The sequence below is a fragment of the Elephas maximus genome, chromosome 11 (genome assembly GCF_024166365.1).
Source record: "Elephas maximus indicus isolate mEleMax1 chromosome 11, mEleMax1 primary haplotype, whole genome shotgun sequence".
Lineage (NCBI taxonomy): Eukaryota > Metazoa > Chordata > Mammalia > Proboscidea > Elephantidae > Elephas > Elephas maximus.
The window spans coordinates 95,634,766-95,656,499 of record NC_064829.1 but is presented as its reverse complement, the minus strand read 5'-3'; the positions used below and the strand labels follow the sequence as shown (position 1 = coordinate 95,656,499).

Here is a 21,734-nt window from a genome sequence, read left to right as displayed (position 1 = left end):
TGTCAGAAGAGACTGAAGCTTGCTCTTCAATGTCGAGTAGCTAGAACAAATGGAAGAAATGATGCCCTGGAATTGACTGCCCTTTTACGCCTAGCAGTAGGGCAAAACCGACCAATCCCCTTGTTAGGTTTTCATACACCTTATTTGCATGGTCCCACTCTCAGAAAGGTGACATGCACCTAATTTACATTATTAACAATCTATACGATCCCCTTGGTGGGCTGTGAGCACCTCTTCTGCATTGTCCTCCCCTATCCATTTGGTGGGAGTTGCGAAGACTGGCTGCAAGGACCATATTAAGTAATTCACTGCACTACACACCTGCACAGGGTGCCATGCACTTTATTTGCATTATTTGCAAGGTGTCCAATCCTCTTGATGGGTCACAAGGAACTTACTTGCATATTTCGGCCCAGTCATTTTGGTGGGAGTTCCAAGACTTTGGCCGAAAAGGGCATATAAAAGTAATCCATCACACCACATTCAGTTCTTGGAAATAATGCTGCTTTGAAAATATTAGTATCTGTCTTGTGGTTGAAATATGCACTGTTATGGGGGATTAAAACTCACATTTATATTGTTATTTCAACCTAATAGATGATGCCTAAGTGTTTTCTAAAGTGGTTGTATACCTTTGTAGTTCCTCCAGCAGAATGTTGTTGTTAGGTGCCATCGAGTCAGTTGTAACTCCTATCGATCCCATGCACAACAGAACGAAACACTGCCCGGTCCTGCGCCATCCTTAAAATCGTTGTTATGCTTGAGCCCATTGTTGCAGCCACTGTGTCAGTCCATCTCATTGAGGGCCTTCCTCTTTTCTGCTGACCTTGATATTTACCAAGCATGATGTCCTTCTCCAGGGACTGATCCCTCCTGACAGCGTCTCCAAAGTATGTTAGCGCAGTCTCACCGTCCTTGCTTCTGAGGAGCATTCTCGTTTTACTCCTTCCGAGACAGATTTGTTTGTTCTTTTGGCAGTCTGTGGTATATTCACTATTCTTCACCAACACTACAATTTAAAGGTGACAGTTCTCCTTCGGTCTTCCTTATTCATTGCCTAGTTTTCACATGCGTATGATATGATTAAAAATACCATGGCTTGGGTCAGGCTTGGGTTAGTCTTAGAGGTGATATCTTTGCTTTTCAACACTTTAAACAGGTCCTTTGCAGCAGATTTACCCAATGCAATGCGTCTTTTAATTTCTTGACTGCTGCTTCTGTGGGTGTTGATTGTGGATCCAAGTAAGATGAAATCCTTAACAACTTCAATCTTTTCTCCGTTTATCATGATGTTGCTTATTGGTCCAGTTGTGAGGATTTTTATTTTCTTTATGTTGAGGCATAATCCATATTGAAGGCTCTGGTCTTTGATCTTCGTTAGTAAGGGCTTCAAGTCCTCTTCACTTTCAGCAAGCAAGGTTGTATCATCTGCATAACGGAGGTCTTCCTCCAATCCTGATGCCCTGTTCTTCATAGAGTCCAGCTTCTCAGATTATTTGCTCAGCATACAGATTGAATACGTATGGTGAAAGGATACAACCCTGACAAACACCTTTCCTGACTTTAAACCACTCCGTATCCCTTTGTTCTGTCCAAACAACTGCCTCTTGATCTACATACAGGTTCTTCATGAGCACAATTGAGTGTTACGGAATTCCCATTCTTCGTAATGTTATCCATAATTTGTTACGATTCACACAGTCAAATGCCTTTGCATAGTCAATAAAACACAGGTAAACGTCCTTCTGGTAGTCTGTGCTTTCAGCCAGGGTCCATCTGATGTCAGCAGTGATATTCCTGGTTCCATGTCCTCTTCTGAATCCAGCCTGAATTTCTGGCAGTTCCTTGTTGATATACTGCTGCAGCCGCTTTTGAATGATCTTCAAAATTTTGCTTGCGTGTGATATTAATGATACTGTTTGATGATTTCCACATTCAGTTCGATCACCTTTCTTGGGAATTGGCATAAATATGGATCTCTTCCAGTCAGTTGGTCAGGAAGCTGTCTTCCATATTTTTGGCATAGACGAGTGAGCACTTCCAGCACTGCATCGGTTTGTTAAAACATCTCAACTGATATTCCGTCAATTCCTGGAGCCTTATTTTTCGCCAGTACCTTCAGAGCAGCTTGGACTTGTTCCTTTAGTACCATCAGTTCATGATCATACGCTGCCTCTTGAAATGGTTGAAGGTCGACTAATTCTTTTTGGTATAACGACTCTGTGTATTCCTTCCATCTTCTTTTGATGCTTCCTGCATCGTTTAGTATGTTCCCCATAGAATCCTTCACTATTGCAACTCAGGGCTTGACTTTTTTCTTCAGTTCTTTCAGCTTGAGAAACTTCGAGCGTGTTCTTCCCTTCTGGTTTTCCATCTCCAGCTCTTTGCACATGTCATTATAACAGTCTTCTCGAGCTGCTGTTTGGTATCTTCTGTTTCAGTTCTTTTACTTCATCATTTCTTCCTTTTGCTTTAGTTGCTCAACGTTCAAGAGCAAGTTTCAGAGTCTCCTCTGACATCCATCTTGGTCTTTTCTTTCTTTCCTGTCTTTTCAGTGACCTCTTGCTTTTTTCATGTATGATGTCCTTAATGTCAGTCCACAACTCATCTGGTCTTCGGTCATTAGTGTTCAACACATCAAATCTATTCTTGAGATGGTCTCTAAATTCAGGTGGGATATACTCATGGTTGTACTTTAGTTCTTGTGGACTTGCTCTGGTTTTCTTCAGTTTGAGCTTGAACTTCCATATGAGCAATTGATGGTCTGTTCTACAGTTGGCCCTTGGCTTTGTTCTGACTGATGATAATTGAGCTTTTCCATCATCTTTTTCCACAGATGTAATCAGTTTGATTCCTGTGTGTTCCATCTGGCAAGGTGCATGTGTATAGTCGCCGTTGATGTTGGTGAAAAAAGGTATTTGCAATGAAGAAGTTGTTAGTCATGCAAAATTCTGTCGTTCGATCCCTGGCATTGTTTCTATCACCAAGGCCATATTTTCCAACTACCGATCTTTCTTCTTTGTTTCCAACTTTCACATTCCAATCACCAGTAATTATCAGTGCATCCTGATTGCATGTGCAATCAATTTCTTCATCTTTGGCCTGAGTGGTTGGTGCATAAATTTGAGTAATAGTTGTATTAACTGGTCTTCCTTGTAGGCGTATGGATATTATCCTATTACTGACAGCATTGTACTTCAGGATAGATCTTCAAATGTTCTTCGACAATGAATGCAACACCATTCCTCTTCAATTGTCATTCCCAGCCTACTAGGCTATTTGATTGTAAATTCAGAATGGCCAATACCAGTCCATTTCAGCTCACTAATGCCTAGGATATCGATGTTTATGAGTTCCATTTCATTTTTGACAATCTCCAGTTTTCCTAAATTCATACTTCATACATTCCATATTCCGATTATTAATGGATGTTTGCAGCTGTTTTTTCTCATTTCGAGTTGTGCCACATCAGCAAATGAACGTCCTGAAAGCTTGACTCCATCCTCATCATTAAGGTTGACTCTACTTTGAGAAGGCAGCTCTCCTCAAGTCGTCTTTTGAGTGCCTTCCAACCCGGGGTACCCATCTTCCAGCACTATATCAAACAGTGTTTTGCTGATATTCATAAGGTTTTCACTGGCTAACTCTTTTCAGAAGTAGACTGCCAAGGCCTTCTTCCTGCTCTGTCTTAGTCCAGAAGCTCAGCTGAAACCTGTCTTCCATGGGTGACCCTGCTGGTATCTGAATATCAATGGCATAGCTTCCAGCATCACAGCAACACGCAAACCCCCACAGTACGACAAACTGACACACACGTGGGGATCCAGGAGAATAGTCTTCAGTTTATAGTTAGTGCTTCATGTGGCAGTTTTAAATATGTTTCCAGACCCTAATGTAAACTTACCTGTTTATTAAAGCTTCCTTGATTTGCCATTGTCATTGACAGTCACATTTGATGATGAACTGATAGTTTTGTATGTTGAGAGGTAGAGATCAAGCTTTTTTTTCTTTCCAATGTATATCTGATTGTATAAGCATCATTTTTTAAAATTTTTATTGTGCTTTAAATGAAAGTTCACAAGCGAAGTCAGTCTCATACAAAAATTTATATATACCTTGCTATATACGCCTAGTTGCTATCCCCCTAATGAGACAGCACACTCCTTTACCTCCACTGTCTCTTTTTGTGTCCATTTGGACGGCTTCTAGCCCCCTCTGCCCTCTCATCTCCCGTCCAGACAGGAGATGCCCACATAGTCTCATGTGTCTACTCAATCCAAGAAGCTCACTCTTCACCAGTATCACTTTCTATCCTGTAGTCCAGTCTAATCCCTGTCTGAAGAGTTGGCTTTGGGAATGGTTCTTATCTTGGGCTAACAGAAGGTCTGGGGATCATGCCCACCGGGGTTCTCCTAGTCTCAGTCAGACCATTAAGTCTGGACTTTTTATGAGAATTTGAGGTCTGCATCCCACTGCTCTCTTGGTCCCTCAGGGGCTCTCTGTTGTGTTCCCTGTCAGGGTAGTCATCAGTTGTAGCCAGGCACCATCTAGTTCTTCTGGTCTTAGGCTGATGTAGTCTCTGGTTTATGTGGTCCTTTCTGTCTCTTGGGCTCATAATTACCTTGTGTCTTTGGTGTTCATCATTTTTCATTGCTCCAGTTTGGTTGAGACCACTTGATGCATCTTAGATGGCCTCTTACTAGAGTTTAAGACCCCAGATGCCACTATGCAAAGTGAGATGCGGAATGTTTTCCTAATAGATTTTATTAGGCCAATTGACCTAGATGTCCCCTGAAACCATGGTCCCCAAACCCCCGCCCCTGCTATGCTGGAATTCAAAGCATTCAGTTTATTCAGGAACCTTCTGTGCTTTTGGTTTAGTCCAGTTGTGCTTACCTCTCCTATATTGTGTGTTGTCTTTCCCTTCACCCTAAAATAGTTCTTATCTACTATCTAATTAGTGAAAACCACTCTTCCTTCCGCACTCCCTCACCACTCCCGTAAACCATCAAAGAATATTTTCTACTCTGTTTAAACTATTTATCAAGTTCTTGTAATAGTGGTCTTATACAATATTTGTCCTTTTCCAGCTGACTAATTTCTCTCAGCATAATACCTTCCAGATTTCTCTTTGTTATAAGATGTTTAATGGATTTATCATTGCTCCTTGTCAATGTGCAGTATTCCACTGTGTGAATATACCATGATTTATTTATTCTTTCATCCACTGATGGGCACCTTGGTTGCTTCCATTTTTTGCTGTTGTAAACAGTGCTGCAGTGAACATCGGTGTGCATGTATCTGTTGGTGTAAAGGCTCTTATTTCTCTAGGGTATATCCCAGGGAGTAGCATTGCTGGATCGTGTGGTAGTTCTCTTTCTAGATTTTTAAGGAAGCGCCAAATTGATTTCCAAAGTGGTTGTACCATTTTACATTCCTCCTAGCAGTGTATAAGTGTTCCAGTCTCTCCACAACCTCTCCAACATTTATTATCATCTATTTTTTGGATTAAAACCACCCTTGTTGGAGTGAGATGGAATCTCATTGTAGTTTTGATTTGCATTTCTCTAATGGCTAATGATCATGAGCATTCCCTCATGTATCTGTTAGCTACCTGAATATTTTCTTTAGTGAAGTGTCTGTTCATATCCTTTGCCCATTTTTTAATTGGGTTATTTGTCTTTTTGCAGTTGAGTTTTTGCAGTATCATGTAGATTTTAGAGATCAGGCACTGGTCAGAAATGTCACAGCTAAAAACTTTTTCCCAGTCTGTAGGTAATCTTTTTATTCTTTTGGTGAAGTCTTTGAATGAGCGTAGGTGTTTGATTTTTAGGAGTTCTCAGTTACCTAGTTCTCTTCTGCACTTTTAGTAATATTTTGTATACTGTTCATGCCATGTATTAAGGCTCGTAACGTCCCTATTTTTTCTTCGATGATCTTTATCATTTTAGATTTTATATTTAGGTCTTTGATCCATTTTGAGTTTGTTTTTGTGTGTGGTCTGAGGTATGGGTCTTGTTTCATTTTTTGGCAGATGGATATCCAGTTACGCCAGTACCATTTGTTCAGAAGACTGTCTTTTCCCCATTTAACTGACTTTGGGCCTTTGTCAAATAGCAGCTGCTCATATGTGGATGGTTTTATGTCTGAATTCTCAGTTCTGTTCCATTGGTCTATGTGTCTGTTGTTGTACCAGTACCATGCTGTTTTGACTACTGTGCAAGTGTAAGAGGTTATAAAATCAGGTAGAGTGAGCTCTCCCATTTTCTTCTTTTTCAGTACTGCTTTACTTATCCAGGGCCTCTTTCCCCAAGCACCATTTTTTGAAGAGATATCTTTTATCATTATCTCTGCAAATTTCAGATCTTAGGTTTTTATTGCCCATGGGTGTGAAATGTTCTGAGTCACCAAATAAAGGAACAGTCAACAGTACTGGGGGATGCGTGTTACGGAGAGTGCCAGGAGCAGTAACAGCATTTGGTCCTAGAGATAATGTGCCACTCACATTGAATTTTCCCTTCAGCCTGCAGGTTTTGACCCCCGAGCAACAAAAGAATCATTTGAGGGAAGAAGGAAGAGGTTACAGGACTTGAGTATTGTCATTTTTGGGAAACCCTTGTTGGCAGACTGAAATTTCTGAACAGAAATTAGAGCTGATCCAGAAAACACAAAGGCAAAGCATCCGAGTTGCTGGCAATGTCCCAAAGAAATGTCACCAAGAAAATGGTGATAGCCCAGGTGATTTTGGTTTGTTTTATGCTTTTATTTGTTCCCTAATGGATTTGCAGAGGCCTGTAAAATATCAGCTCAGTTCATGCGAAAAGTATTACTTTGGAAAAGTGGAAGCTAGATAGAAATAAACTTAGATTTTCACTTTAACTTCAAGCAATGTAGAATCAGGAACATATCGTTTATGGTATTTACACTAAATTATTTACATTGAACATAATATGTGACTGAGGATTTTTGGGGTTACATTAGCTGTCAACTTGCATTTAGTATTTCTCTGGCCAATCCAAGAGAATCATTATAATATAAATGCTAAGCCCAGTTTCTGAGGAGAAAGAAGATAAGCTCCTTGAGGGACTTCAATATTCCATGAGACTTGTTTGAGTAAGTTTCTTTGATGTTTCTTCCTGGAGGTGATTTGGCGGACGTCGTCCTGAACAGCATCATTCTCATGTTGTTGTTAGGTGCCATCAAGTTGGTTCTGACTCATAGTGACCCTATGTACTACAGAAGGAAGCACTGCCCAGTCTTCTGCCATCCTCATAATCGTTATTATGCTTGAGCCCATTATTGCAGCCACTGTGTCAATCCATCTTGTTGAGCGTCTTCCTCTTTTTCGCCGACCCTTTACCAAGCATGATGTCCTTCTCCAGGGACTGATCTGTCCTGGTAACATGTCCAAAGTATGTGAGACACAGTCTCACCATCCCTGCTCTTAAGCAGCATTCTAGTTGTAACATTCTCATAAATGCATGTAAAATGGGACTAGTAGTAATAGTAATATAAAAATGACGGGCAGCTTTCAACCTTCTGTAACATCAGGGGTAGAAGAGAGAATCAACATCAATCCAAGGCTGATTCCTATGAGGTGAAGGTCAAACATACCTGCACCCTCCAAACTTTTTACTAATTCTGACAGCAGCCATCCCTCCATAACATTCTCTGCCTCTGGGCTGAGTTTGATAATTTGTTGCAGTGACCACATAGAACTCAATGACTGTACTTACAGTTATGGAGTTTATTAGGGAAGTAACAGCTTATAACTGGGGATCAGAATCACGGGGCTGTAACTCAGGAGCAGGATCAGGAAGCACGTAGACAAAGTCTTCCTTCTTCAGCACAGGACAGCTTTTTCTGTCTCTTATCTCCCATCCAGGGCTCCTCTCCGCCTCATGATGGCAGTTTCCTCTCAGCATCCTTAGGACAGGCTCCACTCAGCCCCCATAGGACAGGCTCCCTCTCTTGGGCCTCAGCCCTCTGCCTGGCCTCTGCTCAGTCAAGTGTTACAAAGGTATTTACCTCTGCCTAAAAATGTCTGGAGGCATCCCACTCTGCCAGCAAGCCTTCTGCTGGAAGGCGCTCGGCTCTCTTGCTCCAAGGGTTGGCACTCCCACTTTAACTGCCAGTTGACATGTCTACTGTATCCACATTGCTCCGTGGGCCGGGAAACTCACCGCACCTTGTAGAACCAGTGTTCTGGTTCTGCTACCACCATTTCTTTGACACTGGACTCTGCTGTACTTACCACTGTTCCCAGGCATCTCTTCCCTAATATTACACCTCTCTTGTCTCCTGGGTCTAGGAGGTTCTTAGCACAGGGACCCTGGGTCAAAAGGAAGCACTCCTGACCTGGTTCTTATTGGTAGTGAGGCCTCCTCTTTTGCTTTTGAGATGAGCCCATTTTAAGCCTAGTGGGATGGCAAAACTGACTAATCCCCTTGTTAGGGTTTTATACACCTTATTTGCATGGTCCCATCCCCACAGGGTTTCTATGCACCTTATTTGCATTATTGACAGACTATCCGGCCTCCTTGATGAGCACAAGCACCTTATTTGCATAGTCTATTTGATCATTTTTGGAAATCACAACGTCTATGTATGGCTAAACCCACTGCCATCAAGTCAATTCCTACTCATGGCGACCCTGTAGATAAGAGTAGAATGCTCTATAGGGTTTCCAAGGCTGTAGGTCTTTATGGAAGCAGGCTGCTGCATCTTGCCCCCACGGAGCAATTGGTGGGTTCCAACCACTGACCTTTTGGTTAGCAGATGAGTGATTAACCACTGCACTAGCAGAGTTCCTTAGACTATGGCTAGAAGGGCCATATTAGGTAATTCAGTGCACTGCAAGTACTAGCATCAGAACCTAACTTAAGGGGGGATAATGACCCAGATCAGCTAATTGCTATGAGGTAGAGGTCAGACATACCTTTACTTCCCAACCTTTTTACCAATTCTGACACCAGCCATCCCTTCCACAACACTCTTTACTTCTCTTCTGGGTTTGATTATTTGTTGCAATGGCCACAAAGAACTTGCAGACGGTACTTACAGTTAAGTGGTTTATTAAGGAACAGGGTGTAACATGGGATCAGGATCAACCGGCCGTAACTCAGGAATCAGGATCGGGAACCATGCAGGCAAAGTCTTCCGTCTTCAGTGCAGGACAGCTCTCTCAGCTCCTCTCTCCCGTGCAGGCCTCCTCTAAGCCCCCTGAGTACAGGCTCCTCACGGTCCCCTCAGGAGAGACTCTTCTTGGCCCTGCAACCTATCACCACTGGCTCTGCCACAGGGCCCCTTCCAGGCCTGTCAGTGACAGCACTGCTGCCAGTCCCTTTCCAGGCTTTTTGCCACTGACACTGCCACAAGGCCCCTTCTGAGCCTCTTGCTGTCTTCAGAGTTAGCCCTCGTTCCAGAGTTAGAACCTTTAGGAGGCTCTTTGCCTCCTCTCTGCTTCTCTCTTGTCTTTTCTTATTTCTGCTTCCTATTTCTTTTTTGAAAATGCTGTAGAGTTGGCTGCATACATACACAAACTCGTCATTTTCAAGGCACATCTCTTCTCAGAAGGCCATGAAGGGACCAATTCCCTCTCAGTAGGACATAGACACTTAATTTGCATACTAGACTGTAGACACTTCTTTGCATAGTATATTAATCAATCCTGCAAGATGCGTATACCAGTTACAGGGCAGACTACAGCCCAGGAGCAGACAGAAAGTATCAAACTGTGGTATTTACAACTTACCCAAGAAATGTGACAAACCCTCTAGGATAGAAAACTAGGGCAAATGTAACTCCTTAGGGCTTGGGGGAAAGATTGCCTATATACTTCCCAAACCACCAAGTAAAAGCCCACATAAAGGAGCTCATTTCACTACAGGTAGACATTCTCACTCTGTTTACTTACCTCTCCTTTATATTCTCTCTTTCTGTCTCTACTACATTTAGGATAATTTCTTCAGTTGTACATTATAATTGACTAATAATCTCCTTAGTGTATTTAATTCGTGTGGTGAAATGAATTCCTTTTTGTGGCCTTTTGCCTTGGTTGTTTGGAAACCCCAGACATTTTGATACTTTTGTCCAGCTTGATTGACATTTCCTGGGTTAAGTTGGAAACAGCTTGGTTTGATACTTCCTGCCTGGCCCTGGGCTGCAACCTGCCATGTGATTGGTATGTACCCTGTAGGCTTTGGTCAATAGATTATGCAAATGAGTTGAGTTGTAGCCCAACCATACCTACTGTGCAAATGAGGCATCTGAGGACAATCAAGAGGGAATTGGTCGGTACATAGCCTTGTCTTAAAATTGACAGGGAGTTTATAGGTACAAGCACCCAGCCCCACAGAGGCTTGTCAAACAGAGGGAAGCAAGAAGAGAAACAGCGGGAAGAAGCCAAAGGAATAAAGGAGAAAGAAGCTCTCTAGAAGAGGCAAGGAACCTCCAAGAAGACACTCACTGGTCAAGGTCTGTAACACTGAAGACAGCGAGAGGCTGAGCAGCAGAGCCAGTGGCAAGAGGTCCAGAAGGGGCCCAGTGGCAGAGCAGGTGGTGACAGAGAGCAGGGCCAAGAGGAGCATTTCCTGAGTAGACTGTGAGAATCCTGTCCACAGAGGGCTAAGAGGAGACTGTCCTCAGGGGGCTGAGAAAAGCTGAGAGAGCTGTCGTGTATTGAACCTGCCACTGCAAGAAGTCATCAGACCCATACTGGGGAGTCAACAGAAATTGACCAAGGCACATTCATAGAAGCATCACAGACACATCCAGACTCCCTGAGGAACCGAGTTACTGGGCTGAGGGCTGGAGACAATGGTCTTGGGGGACATATACCTCAATTGGAATGAATATTTCATAAAGAAAATAATCTACCTTTGACTGTGGTGAGTAGCATCTGGGGTTTTAAAAGCCTGTGAGTGGCCGTCTAAGGTATATCTACTGGTCCCATCCCAGCTGGAGCAAAGGAGCATAAAGAAAACCAAAGACACTAGGGAAAGATTAGTCTAAAGGACTAATGGACTACAACTACCACAACCTCTGCCATACTGAACCTAGAATAACTAGGTGGTGCCCAGCAACTGCCCCTGACTGCTCTACAGAGATCACAATAGAGGTTGCGAGACAGAGTGAGAGAAAAATGTGGAATAAAATTCGGATTCACAAACAAAGGACCAAACGTGCTGATCTGACAGAGACTGGAGAAACCCTGAGAGTATGGTCCCTGGACACCCGTTTAACTCAGCACTGAAGTCACTCCTGAGGTTCATCCTTCAGCCAAAGATTAGGCAGGTCTATAGGGCAAACAGTGGTTAAGTGCTATGGCTGCTAACCAAAGGGTCGGCAGTTCAAATCCACCAGGCGCTCCTTGGGAACTCTGTGGGGCAGTTCTACCCTGTCCTATAGGGTTGCCGTGAGTTGGAATCGACTCGATGGCACTGGATATAGGGCAAACAATAACAAACATGAGGAGCATACTTCATATTTCAGTCATGTATACGAGACTAATGGGCACACCAGCCCAAAAGCAAAGACGAAAGCAGAAAGGGACAGAAAAACTGGCCAAATGGAGGAAGGGAACCTGAGGTGGAAAAAGGGAGTGTGTTGACACATCGCAGGATTGTCAACCAGTGTCATAAAACAATTTGTGGATTAATTGTTTAATGAAAAACTAACCCTGTAAACTTTTACCTAAAGCACGAGACAAAAAAAAATCGAGAGGCGGAGCCAGGATTCAGACGCTTATGGCAAGTCCTCTTTACAATAAAGACCTGAAAAGACAAGCGAAATGAGTATATTTATGACAAGCTAGGAGCCCTGAGCATCAAAGGCAAGCTCAGAAAACGAACTGATGGGCAGTGGGCGTAAGAGACAGTTCAGAAGTGGAGAGGAGTTACCGGACCTGAATCACGGGGAGCCCTCAGGCACCATTCCTGGGAGCTGTGGTGGTGGGCTGGTACTAGTGTTCAGCTGCAGTTTCCTCAGGGAGAAGCAGCCAGCCCCACAGCCTGCTTACACCTACGGAACCAGAAAAGAACGGTGCTTTCGCTAAGTATTTGCGTATATTTTACTACACTCCGCCCCCCGCCCCCAAGCTGGCTTCAGCGGCTGAATTCACTGGGTCTGATATACGCCCTGTTCAGCACTTAGAGCCATCCTCCCGGCCTTGGAGAAGGAAAAAATTTGCAATTAGGGGAAAAGGTAATTTGTCAGCTCCACTAACTGGGGGAGCTCAGGACAGAAGCGGTTCCTGTCCAGGCATAAATGGTCCGTGGAGTTGGAGTTCCTTTCACCTCTGTATGGACCTGTGTGGGCCTATTTCAAGAGAATAGGCCCTTGTTGGCAGACTCCAGCCGTTTCAGCTGTGTGGCAGAGTTGGGTGTTTGATGTTTGACATTACTTTCCATATTAAACAGGGTCCTCACCTACCCACATAAGGGGCCTAAGGACTGGTAGCTCCACTCTGGTCACCCAGCCACCTGCGACAAGGATCCAAGGATAATTGGTACCTCCCAGTCCATAGAACCAAAAACATTGGGTGCCATGGTCCATCTCCAGAACCCAACCATCTGTGTGCTCTAGGGAACAGGGATGTGCTTTCCTCAGAGACACGTATGGGACAATTCTCAGCCTCCTGCCTTGTTCAGAGTGTGACCCCTTGCTGCAACCAGATACTGGTACCTACACCAATCACCCCGCCCCTCGAAGACTGTAGTACAGAGCCTTGTACCACACAGCTACCTGGACACCTGAGCTGAATTCATGCAAGAAAAGCGAATGGGCTCCTAGGCTCATATACTTGATAACAGTTCTACCCATCTGGGGACAGGATGTCAGAGCTCCAAAGGTGAAAATAAAGCTAGCTCACTCAGGCAACCCATTTCAGCATATCAAAATAAAGCAAGAAGCTATGACACAGTAAGCAAGCATAAAATAAACTAATACAATAACTTATAGATGGCTCAGAGACAACAGTCAATATCAAGTCACATAAAGAAACAGACCACGATCACCTCAGCAGGCTCTCAAAACAGAATCAAGGGATCTTCTAGATGAAAGTGCATTCCTAGAATTACCAAAGGCAGAATACAAAATATTAATATACAGAACCCTTCAAGACATCAGGAAGGAAATGAGGCAATACGCAGAACAAGCCAAGGAACACACAGATAAAGCAATTGGAGAAATTCAAAAGATCATTCAGGAGCATAATGAAAAACTTAATAAGCTGGACAAATCCATAGATAGCAATCAGAAATTCAGAAGATTAACAATAAAATTACAGAAGTGGACAACTCAATAGAAAGAGAGCAGACTTGAGCACGTAGAATGCAGAATTTCTGAACTTTAAGATGAATCACTTGGCGCTAATATATTTGAAGAAAAATTAGATAAAAGAATTTTAAAAAATGAAGAAAACTTAAGAATCATGTAAGACTGTCAAGAGAAATAACCCCTGAGTGATTGGAGTACCAGAACAGGGAAGGATAACAGAAAATACACAGAGAATTGTTGGCAGAAAACTTCCCTGATATCGTGAAAAATGAGCAGATATCTATCCAAGATGTTCATCGAACTCCACATAAGGTAGATTTTAAAAGAAAGTCACCAAGACATAATCAAACTTGCCAAAACCAAAGATAAGGAGAGAATTTTAAGAGCAGCTAGGGATAAATGAAAAGTCACCTACAAAGGAGAGTCAGTAAGAACAAGCTCGGGCTACTCGACAGAAACCTTGCAGGCAATAAGGCAATGGGATGACTTATTCTAAAAATTGAAGAAAAAAATTGCCAGCCAAGAATCATATATCCAGCAAATCTGTCTCTTAAATATGAAGGTGAAATTAGGACATTTCCAGATAAACAGAAGTTTAGGGAATTTGTGAAAAACCAAACCAAAACTACAAGAAATTCTAAAGGGAGTTCTTTGGTTAGAAAATCAATATCAGGTGTCAACCCAAGACTAGAACACTAGTCAGAGCAATCAGAAGTCAACCCAGACAGGGAAATGAATAAAACAAAGCAAGATAAAAACAAAACCACTCAAAACAGGGTAACAGCGATGTTAATCTGTAAAAGAAGACAATATTAAAATAATAAAGAGGGGCGAAGAAATGTAGTCACAGATCTTCCATACGGTGAGGAAGATAAGCCGATACAAAGAAATAAAAGTTAGGTTTAAATTTAGAAAAATAGGGGTATGTAATAAGGTAACCACAAAGGAAATAAACTATTCTACGCATCAAAATAAAATACAGGAAAAAAATAGAGATTCAGCAGAAACAAAATCAACAACAATGAATATGAGGAAACGACAATATATAAAAATAATCTACTCAGCACATGAAAATAAGTGGGAAAAAGAAACTGTCAACACACCAAAAAAGACATCAAAATGATAACACTAAGTTCATACTTATCCATAATTATGCTGAATGTAAATGGACTAAATGCACCATAAAGAGACAGACAGTGACAGAATGGATTAAAAAACAAGATCTGTCTATATGCTCCCTACAAGAGACACAGCTTAGACTTAGAGACACAAACAAACCAAAACTCAAAGGATGTAAAAAAAATATATCAAGCAAACAACAATCAAAAAACAGCAGGAGTGGCAATATTAATTTCTGACAAAATAGACTTTAAATCCATCATAACCAGTAAGGAAGGACACTATACAATGATTAAAGGGACAATATACCAAGAAGATATAGCCATATTAAATATTTATGCACTCAATGACAGGGCTGCAAGATACATAAAACAAACTCTATCAACACTGAAAAATGAGATACACAGCTCCACAATAATAGTAGGAGACTTCAGCACATCAGTTTTGGCGAAGGAGACGACATCCATAAAGAAGGTCAATAAAGACAGAAGATCTAAATGGCACGGTAAACCTACTTGACCTCATAGACACATACAGAACACTCCACCCGACAGCAACCAAGTATACGTTCTTTTCTCGTGCACATGGAATATTCTCTAGAATAGACCACATATTGCATCATATAGCAAGCCTTAGCAGAATCCAAAATAGCAACATATTACAAACAATCTTCTCTGGCCATAAGGCCATAAAAGTGGAACTCAATAACAGAAAAAGCAGGGAAAAGAAATCAAACACTTGGAAACTGAACAATACCCTGCTCAAAAAAGACTGGATTATAGAAGACATTAAGGATGGAATAAAGAAATTCATAGAATCCAATGAGAATGAAAACACTTCCTATCAGAACCTTTGGGACACAGCGAAAGCAATGCTCAGAGGTCAGTTTATATCGATAAATGCACACGTACAAAAAGAAGAAAGGGCCAAAATCAAGGAATTCTCCCTACAACTTGAACAAATAGAGAACAACAAAAGAAATCTTCAGGCACCACAAGGAAAAAAATAATAAAACTTAGAGCAGAATTAATGAAATAGAAAACAAAAAAACAGTTGACAGAGTTAACAAGATGAAAAGCTGGTTCTTAAAAAAAAATCAACAAAATTGATAAACCATTGGCCAAACTGATAAAAGAAAAAAGGAGAGGAAGCAAACAACTCAAATAAAAAATGAGATGGGTGATATTACAACAGACCTAACTGAAATTAAAAGAATCATATCAGATTACTATGAAAAATTATACTCTAATAAATTTGAAAACGTAGAAGAAATTGATGAATTCCTGGGAACACACTACCTACCTCAACTAACACAAACAGAGGAAGAACAACTAAATAGACCTATAACAAAAGAAGAGACTAAAGAGGTAATCAAAAAACTCCAAACAAAAAAAAGCCCTGGCCCAGACGACTTCACTGCAGAGTTCTACCAAACTTTCAGAGAAGAGTTAACAGCACTACTACTTAAGGTATTTCAGAGCATAGAAAAGGACGGAATACTCCCAAACTCATGCTATGAAGCCAGCATATCCCTGATACGAAAAGCAGGGGAAGACACTACAGAAAAAGAAAATTACAGACCCATATCCCTCATGAACTTAGGTGCAAAAATCCTCAACAAAATCCTGGCCAATAGAATTCAACAACATACCAAAAAAAAAAAAAAAATTCACCATCGCCAAGTGGGATTCATACCACGTATGCAGAGATGGTTCAACATTAGAAAAACAGTTAGTGTAATACATCATATAAATAAAACAAAAGACAAGAACCACATGATTTTATCAATTCATGCAGAGAAGGCATTTGACACAGTTCAACACTCATCCATGATAAAAAAAAAAAAACTCAGCAAAATAAGAAGGAAAATTCATCAACATCATAAAGGGCATTTATACAAAGCCAAGAGCCAGCATCTTCCTAAATTAAGAGAGTTTGAACGCATTCCCCTTGAGATCAGGAACCAGACAAGGGTGTACTTTATCACCACTCCTATTCAACACTGCTGGAAGTCCTAGCCAGAGCAGTTAGGCTAGATAAAGGTATAAAGGGCATCCAGAGTGGCAAGGAAGAAGTAAAATTATCTCTTTTTGCAGATGACATGATCTTATACACAGAAGACCCTAAGGAATCCTCTAGAAAACTACTGAAACTAATAGAAGAGTTCAGCAGAGTATCGGGATACAAGGTAAACATACAAATATCAGTTGGATTCCTCTACACCAACAAAAAGAACATTGAAGAGGAAATCACCAAATCAATACCATTTTCAGTAAGCCTCCGGAAGATAAAACACTTTGCAATAAATCCTACCAGAGTTGTAAAAGACTTATACAAAGAAAACTACAAAACACTTCTGCAAGAAACGAAAAGAGACCACATAAGTGGAAAAACATACCTTGCTCATGGATAGGAAGTCTTAACATTATAAAAATGTCGGTTCTACCAAAAGCAATCTACAGTTTTAATGGAATTCCGATCCAAATTCCAACAACATTCTTTAATGAGTTGGAGAAACAAATCACCAACTTCATTCCGAAGGGAAAGAGGCTCCGGATAAGTAAAGCATTACTGAAAAAGAAGAACAAAGTGGGAGGCCTCACACTAACTGATGTTAGAACCTATTATACCGCCACAGTAGTCAAAACAGCCTGGTATTGTTACAACAGATACATAGACAAATGGAATAGAATTGAGAATCCAAACATAAATCCATCCGCATATGAGCAGCTGGTATTTGACAAAGGCCCAAAGTCAGTTCAATGGGGAAAAGACAGTCTCTTTAATAAATAATGCTCTTATAACTGGATATCCATCTGCAAAAAAATGAAACAAGTCCCATACCTCACACCATGCACAAAAACTAACTCAAAATGGATCAAAGACCTAAATATAAAATCTAAAACGTAAAGATCCTAGAAGAAAAAATAGGGACAATGTTAGGAGCCCTAATACATGGCATAAACAGTAGACAAAACATTACTAACAATGCAGAAGAAAAACTAGATAACTGGGAGCTCCTAAAAATCAAACACCTATGTTCATCGAAAGACTTCACCAACAGAATATAAAGATTACCTACAGACTGGGAAAAAGTTTTTAGTTATGACATTTCCAATCAGCACCTGATCTCTAAAATCTACATGATACTGCAAAAACTCAACTGCAAAAAGACAAATAACCCAATTAAAAAATGAGCAAAAGACATGAGCAGACACATCACTAAAAAAGACATTCAGGTAGCTAACAGATACATGAGGAAATGCTCACTATCATTAGCCATTAGAGAAATGCAAATCAAAACTACAATGAAATTCAATCTCACTCCAGCGAGGCTGGCATTAATGCAAAAAACATGAAACAATAATTGTTGGAGAGGCTGCGGAGAGATTGGAACACTTATACACTGCTAGTGGGAATGTGAAATGGTACAACCACTTTGGAAATTGATTTGGCGCTTCCTTAAAAAGCTAGAAATAGAACTACCATATGATCCAGCAATCCCACTCCTCGGAATATATCCTAGAGAAATAAGAGCCTTTACATGAACAGATATATGGGCACCCATGTTCATTGCAGCATTTTTTATGATAGAAAAAAGATGGAAACAACCAAGGTGCCCATCAACAGATGAATGGGTAAATAAAATATGGTATATTCACACAATGGAATACTACGCATCAATAAAGAACAGTGAGGAATCTGAAACATTTCATAATGTGGAGGAACCTGGAAGGCATTATGCTCAGTGAAATTAGTTGCAAAAGGACAAATATTGTATAAGACTACTATTATAAGAACTCAAGAAATAGTTTAAGGAGAGAAGAAAATATTATTCGACGGTTACGAGAGGGGGGAGGGAGAGAGGGCGGGAAAGGGCTATTCACTAATTACATAGTAGAAAAGAACTACTTTAGGTGACAGGAAAGGCAACCCACAATACAGGCGAGGTCAGCACAACTGGACTAAACCAAAAGCAAAGAAGTTTCCTGAATAAACTGAATGCTTCAGAGCCCAGCGTAGCAGGGGTGGGGGTTTGGGGACCATGGTTTCAGGGGACAACTAAGTCAATTGTCATAATAAAATCTATTAAGAAACATTCTGCATCCCACTTTGGAGAGTGGCATTTGGGGTCTTAAACGTTAGCAAACGGCCATCTAAGATGCATCAATTAGTCTCAACCCACCTGGAACAAAGAAGATGAAGAACACCAAGGACACAAGGTAATTATGAGCCCAAGAGACAGAAAGGGCCACATAAACCAGAGACTACATCAGCCTGAGACCAGAAGAACTACGTGGTGACTGGCTGTAACCGATGACTGCCCTGACAGGGGACACAACAGAGAACCCCTGAGGGAACAGGAGAGCAGTGGGATGCAGACCCCAAATTCTCGTAAAAAGACCAGACTTAATGGTCTGACTGAGACTAGAAGGACCTTTGGGATCATGGCTCCCAGACCTTCTGTTGGCCCAGGACAGGAACCATTCCCAAAGCCAACTCTTCAGATAGGGATTGGACTGTACAATAGGTTGAAGAGGGATGCTGGTGAGGAGTGAGCTTCTTGCATCAGGTGGACACTTGAGACTATGTTGGCATCTTCTGCCTGGAGGGGAGATGAGGGGGTACAGGGCATTAGAAGCTGGCGAAATGGACACAAAGAATAGAGAGTAGAGGGAGGAAGCGGGCTGTCGCATGAGAGGGAGAGCAATTAGGAATATGTGTGTATAAGTTTTTGTGTGGGAGACTGACTTGATTTGTAAACTTTCACTTAAAGCACAATAAAAAAAAATCAAACCCAGAAAAGAGGTAGAGCACACTGTGGAAAAGTGTGCTCTGGAGTTAGAACTGGTAGAAGATTGGAAGGTGAAGGTATGCCTGGCCTCCACCGTGTGGGGATCAGCATTGGGCTGACCGTAATCATTATCACCCTTAAAGTTAGGCAGGTTCTGACAACATCTGATAGTATGAGGACTATCAAGAGGGGATTGGTAGGTTCAGAGCCTTGTCTTGAAATTGGCAAGGAGTTTATAGGTACAAGCAGGCAGCACCACAGAGGGCTGTCAAAGAGAAAGAAGCAAGAAGAGGAACAGCAGGACGAAGCAAAAGCAATAAAGCAGAAAGAAGCCAATACTGCTAGTCCTTCTAGTCCCATTTCACAATACGTTGTTAACTTCTCTGTTATCATGTATTTATATGCATTTATCTAGTATATGTATGTCTGTGTGTGTGTGTGTGTGTGTGTATAAATGTGAGATGTTTCTAGCTTATGAAGACATTTCCACTGCAACACATTATAGAAAATTGTCATTTCATAAGTGAGTAGAGTATGGGATGCAAAAATTGAGAATAGTTTTTTTAAGATTTTCCTTTTTCTATAAGATATTAAAAACCTAGGTATGTGTATGCAGCAGCCTATATAGAAGAATGAACAGAACAACTTCCCTCACATTTCATTCATATGATGAAATGGAAAATACTTCATTAAACAAGATCCTTTTAATACAGGAGTCACTGACATTCAGCGATGTGTTTGTGAAGCTCACCTGGGATGAATGGCAGCTCCTGGACCCTGCTCAGAAGGAGCTGTACTGGGCTGTGATGTTGGAGAACTATAACAACCTGCTGTCTATTGGTGAGGACAACTCTCCTGTCATTGGCCCTGTCATTGGCCTTTCCTTTCTTAGTTGCTGAAACCTTAGGAATGTCTATGGTGCTCAGAAGTGATAGATTCTCAGTGCACTCTCTGGTCCTAAATGAGTGGGCATATTCTTTCTACTCTTGACAGAAAAACCTTTACTTTGATTGAAAATTCTTTTTTGACAAATATAACATTCTGCAGTCTTCACAAACCCAAGGCCAGTTTGGTGACTAAGATTCTGTGATTTCCCATGAACAGGGTGTGGAGTTAGCAAACCAGATGCACTCTCCAGGTTGGAACGAGGAGAAAAACCATGGACTCTATTAGACGAAAGCCATAGTGGGATCTTTTCAGGTGAGCAAGCGAAAAGCTGTATGGAGGGGAGGCTGTGGAAGTCACATTCAAGAGAGAGAAGGCGTCACATCTGTGAGGAGTGACTGAGGCTACATAAAAAAAAAAGTGCTTCCACGTATCCCTTTCCCCATGTGAGACCTCTCTTTTTTTCTAGGAGTTTAGAAAAATATATACTCTTCTGCCTCTTCTGAGATCAGATCCCTGTTTATTTGATCTACATTTGGACATTTTTGCTTCCATAATTTTCTTCTTCCTAGGATTCTCAAGTCTTTCCCTTCATATCTTTCCACCACTCTTCCTGTGAAACTCCACCTTACAGGCCTCTCTTCCAAGAGAGAATTTTGAATTCATAACTGTCTTCAGAGGACGGCACCTTCCTCCCTCATTGAGTAACATGGATTTCCCTTCCTGGCATCCAACCCCACCTTGGATGTTTTGCCTCCACAGTAGACTGGTCTCTCATTGTGCTTCTATCTGCTTCCTTAGCTTCTCTTTTCCCCCCACTCTGAGGTTTCTAAAGGTTCTGATTTCCATTTTCTAATTTGTTCTCCTAACAACTTAAAATTTGCTTCAATCTAATCAGTTAATCTTCTGTTTCCTGAAGGAGACTGTCAAATGACATCTCCCTTGAAATTGTCTGACATAGACTTTTTTGTATATGTTTTACTCATTTCGACAAAACTTCCCTATGAGTTGTCAATATCTGCAAGGAACTAGGATCGTCTTCTCAATAGGAAACCTCCCATCAGCTTTAGTTTATCAGCTTAGTACTGTACATCTGAAATCCTAGCCATCCTGGCAGTTGCCGTTAATGTTTCTTACCTACAGGTACCTCTTTGTTAAGTCTCTGCTCTTCGTGATGATTTTTTAACTAGAAAAAATTTTTTTTCACCTCTTGCATTCTCCATTGTATCATAAACTGAAATAACTCTAAGAATCAGCCCAAAGCTGGTTCCTGTCATGCCGAGGTCAAATATATCCCAACTTCTACACTTGTACATTATTTCTGATACCAGCCATTCTTTCTCAGCTCTCTCTTTTTCTAATGGATGTGGTAATCCATTAGAGTGGTCACAGAGAAATCACAGCCATGCCATATCTGTGATAACAACGTCTAATATAAGAAAGTTGTATATAAGTAAAGGATATAAACTTAGGGATATTCGTAAGACAAGTTCTCTTAGTGTTTCCTGCAGATAGCTTCAGCACCTCATGGGCACCTGAAAGGCATATGGTTACTCTTCCTGATACAGATGTTCACTCTTGTCGACCAGAAAACTTTTTGGCCAGGAACTGCTGTGCGATGTCACTCAGTGGGCTCCGCTATTGTGGTGTGATCGAT

General features: G+C 41.3%; 2 protein-coding genes across 2 annotated transcripts in view; both read left to right on the top strand.

The window, feature by feature from the left end:
* LOC126086053 (zinc finger protein 613-like) overlaps positions 1 to 21,734 on the top strand; it is a 178,171-nt gene that overhangs the window by 67,374 nt on the left and 89,063 nt on the right. The window lies entirely within an intron of this gene.
* The window catches only part of LOC126086038 (zinc finger protein 432-like), a 45,771-nt gene that overhangs the window by 6,216 nt on the left and 17,821 nt on the right, over positions 1 to 21,734 (top strand). The window contains 3 exon segments of the mRNA XM_049902022.1: positions 6,524 to 6,738; positions 19,906 to 20,032; positions 20,297 to 20,392. Coding sequence (XP_049757979.1) covers positions 6,697 to 6,738; positions 19,906 to 20,032; positions 20,297 to 20,392 — 265 coding nt within the window. The 5' untranslated portion in view covers positions 6,524 to 6,696.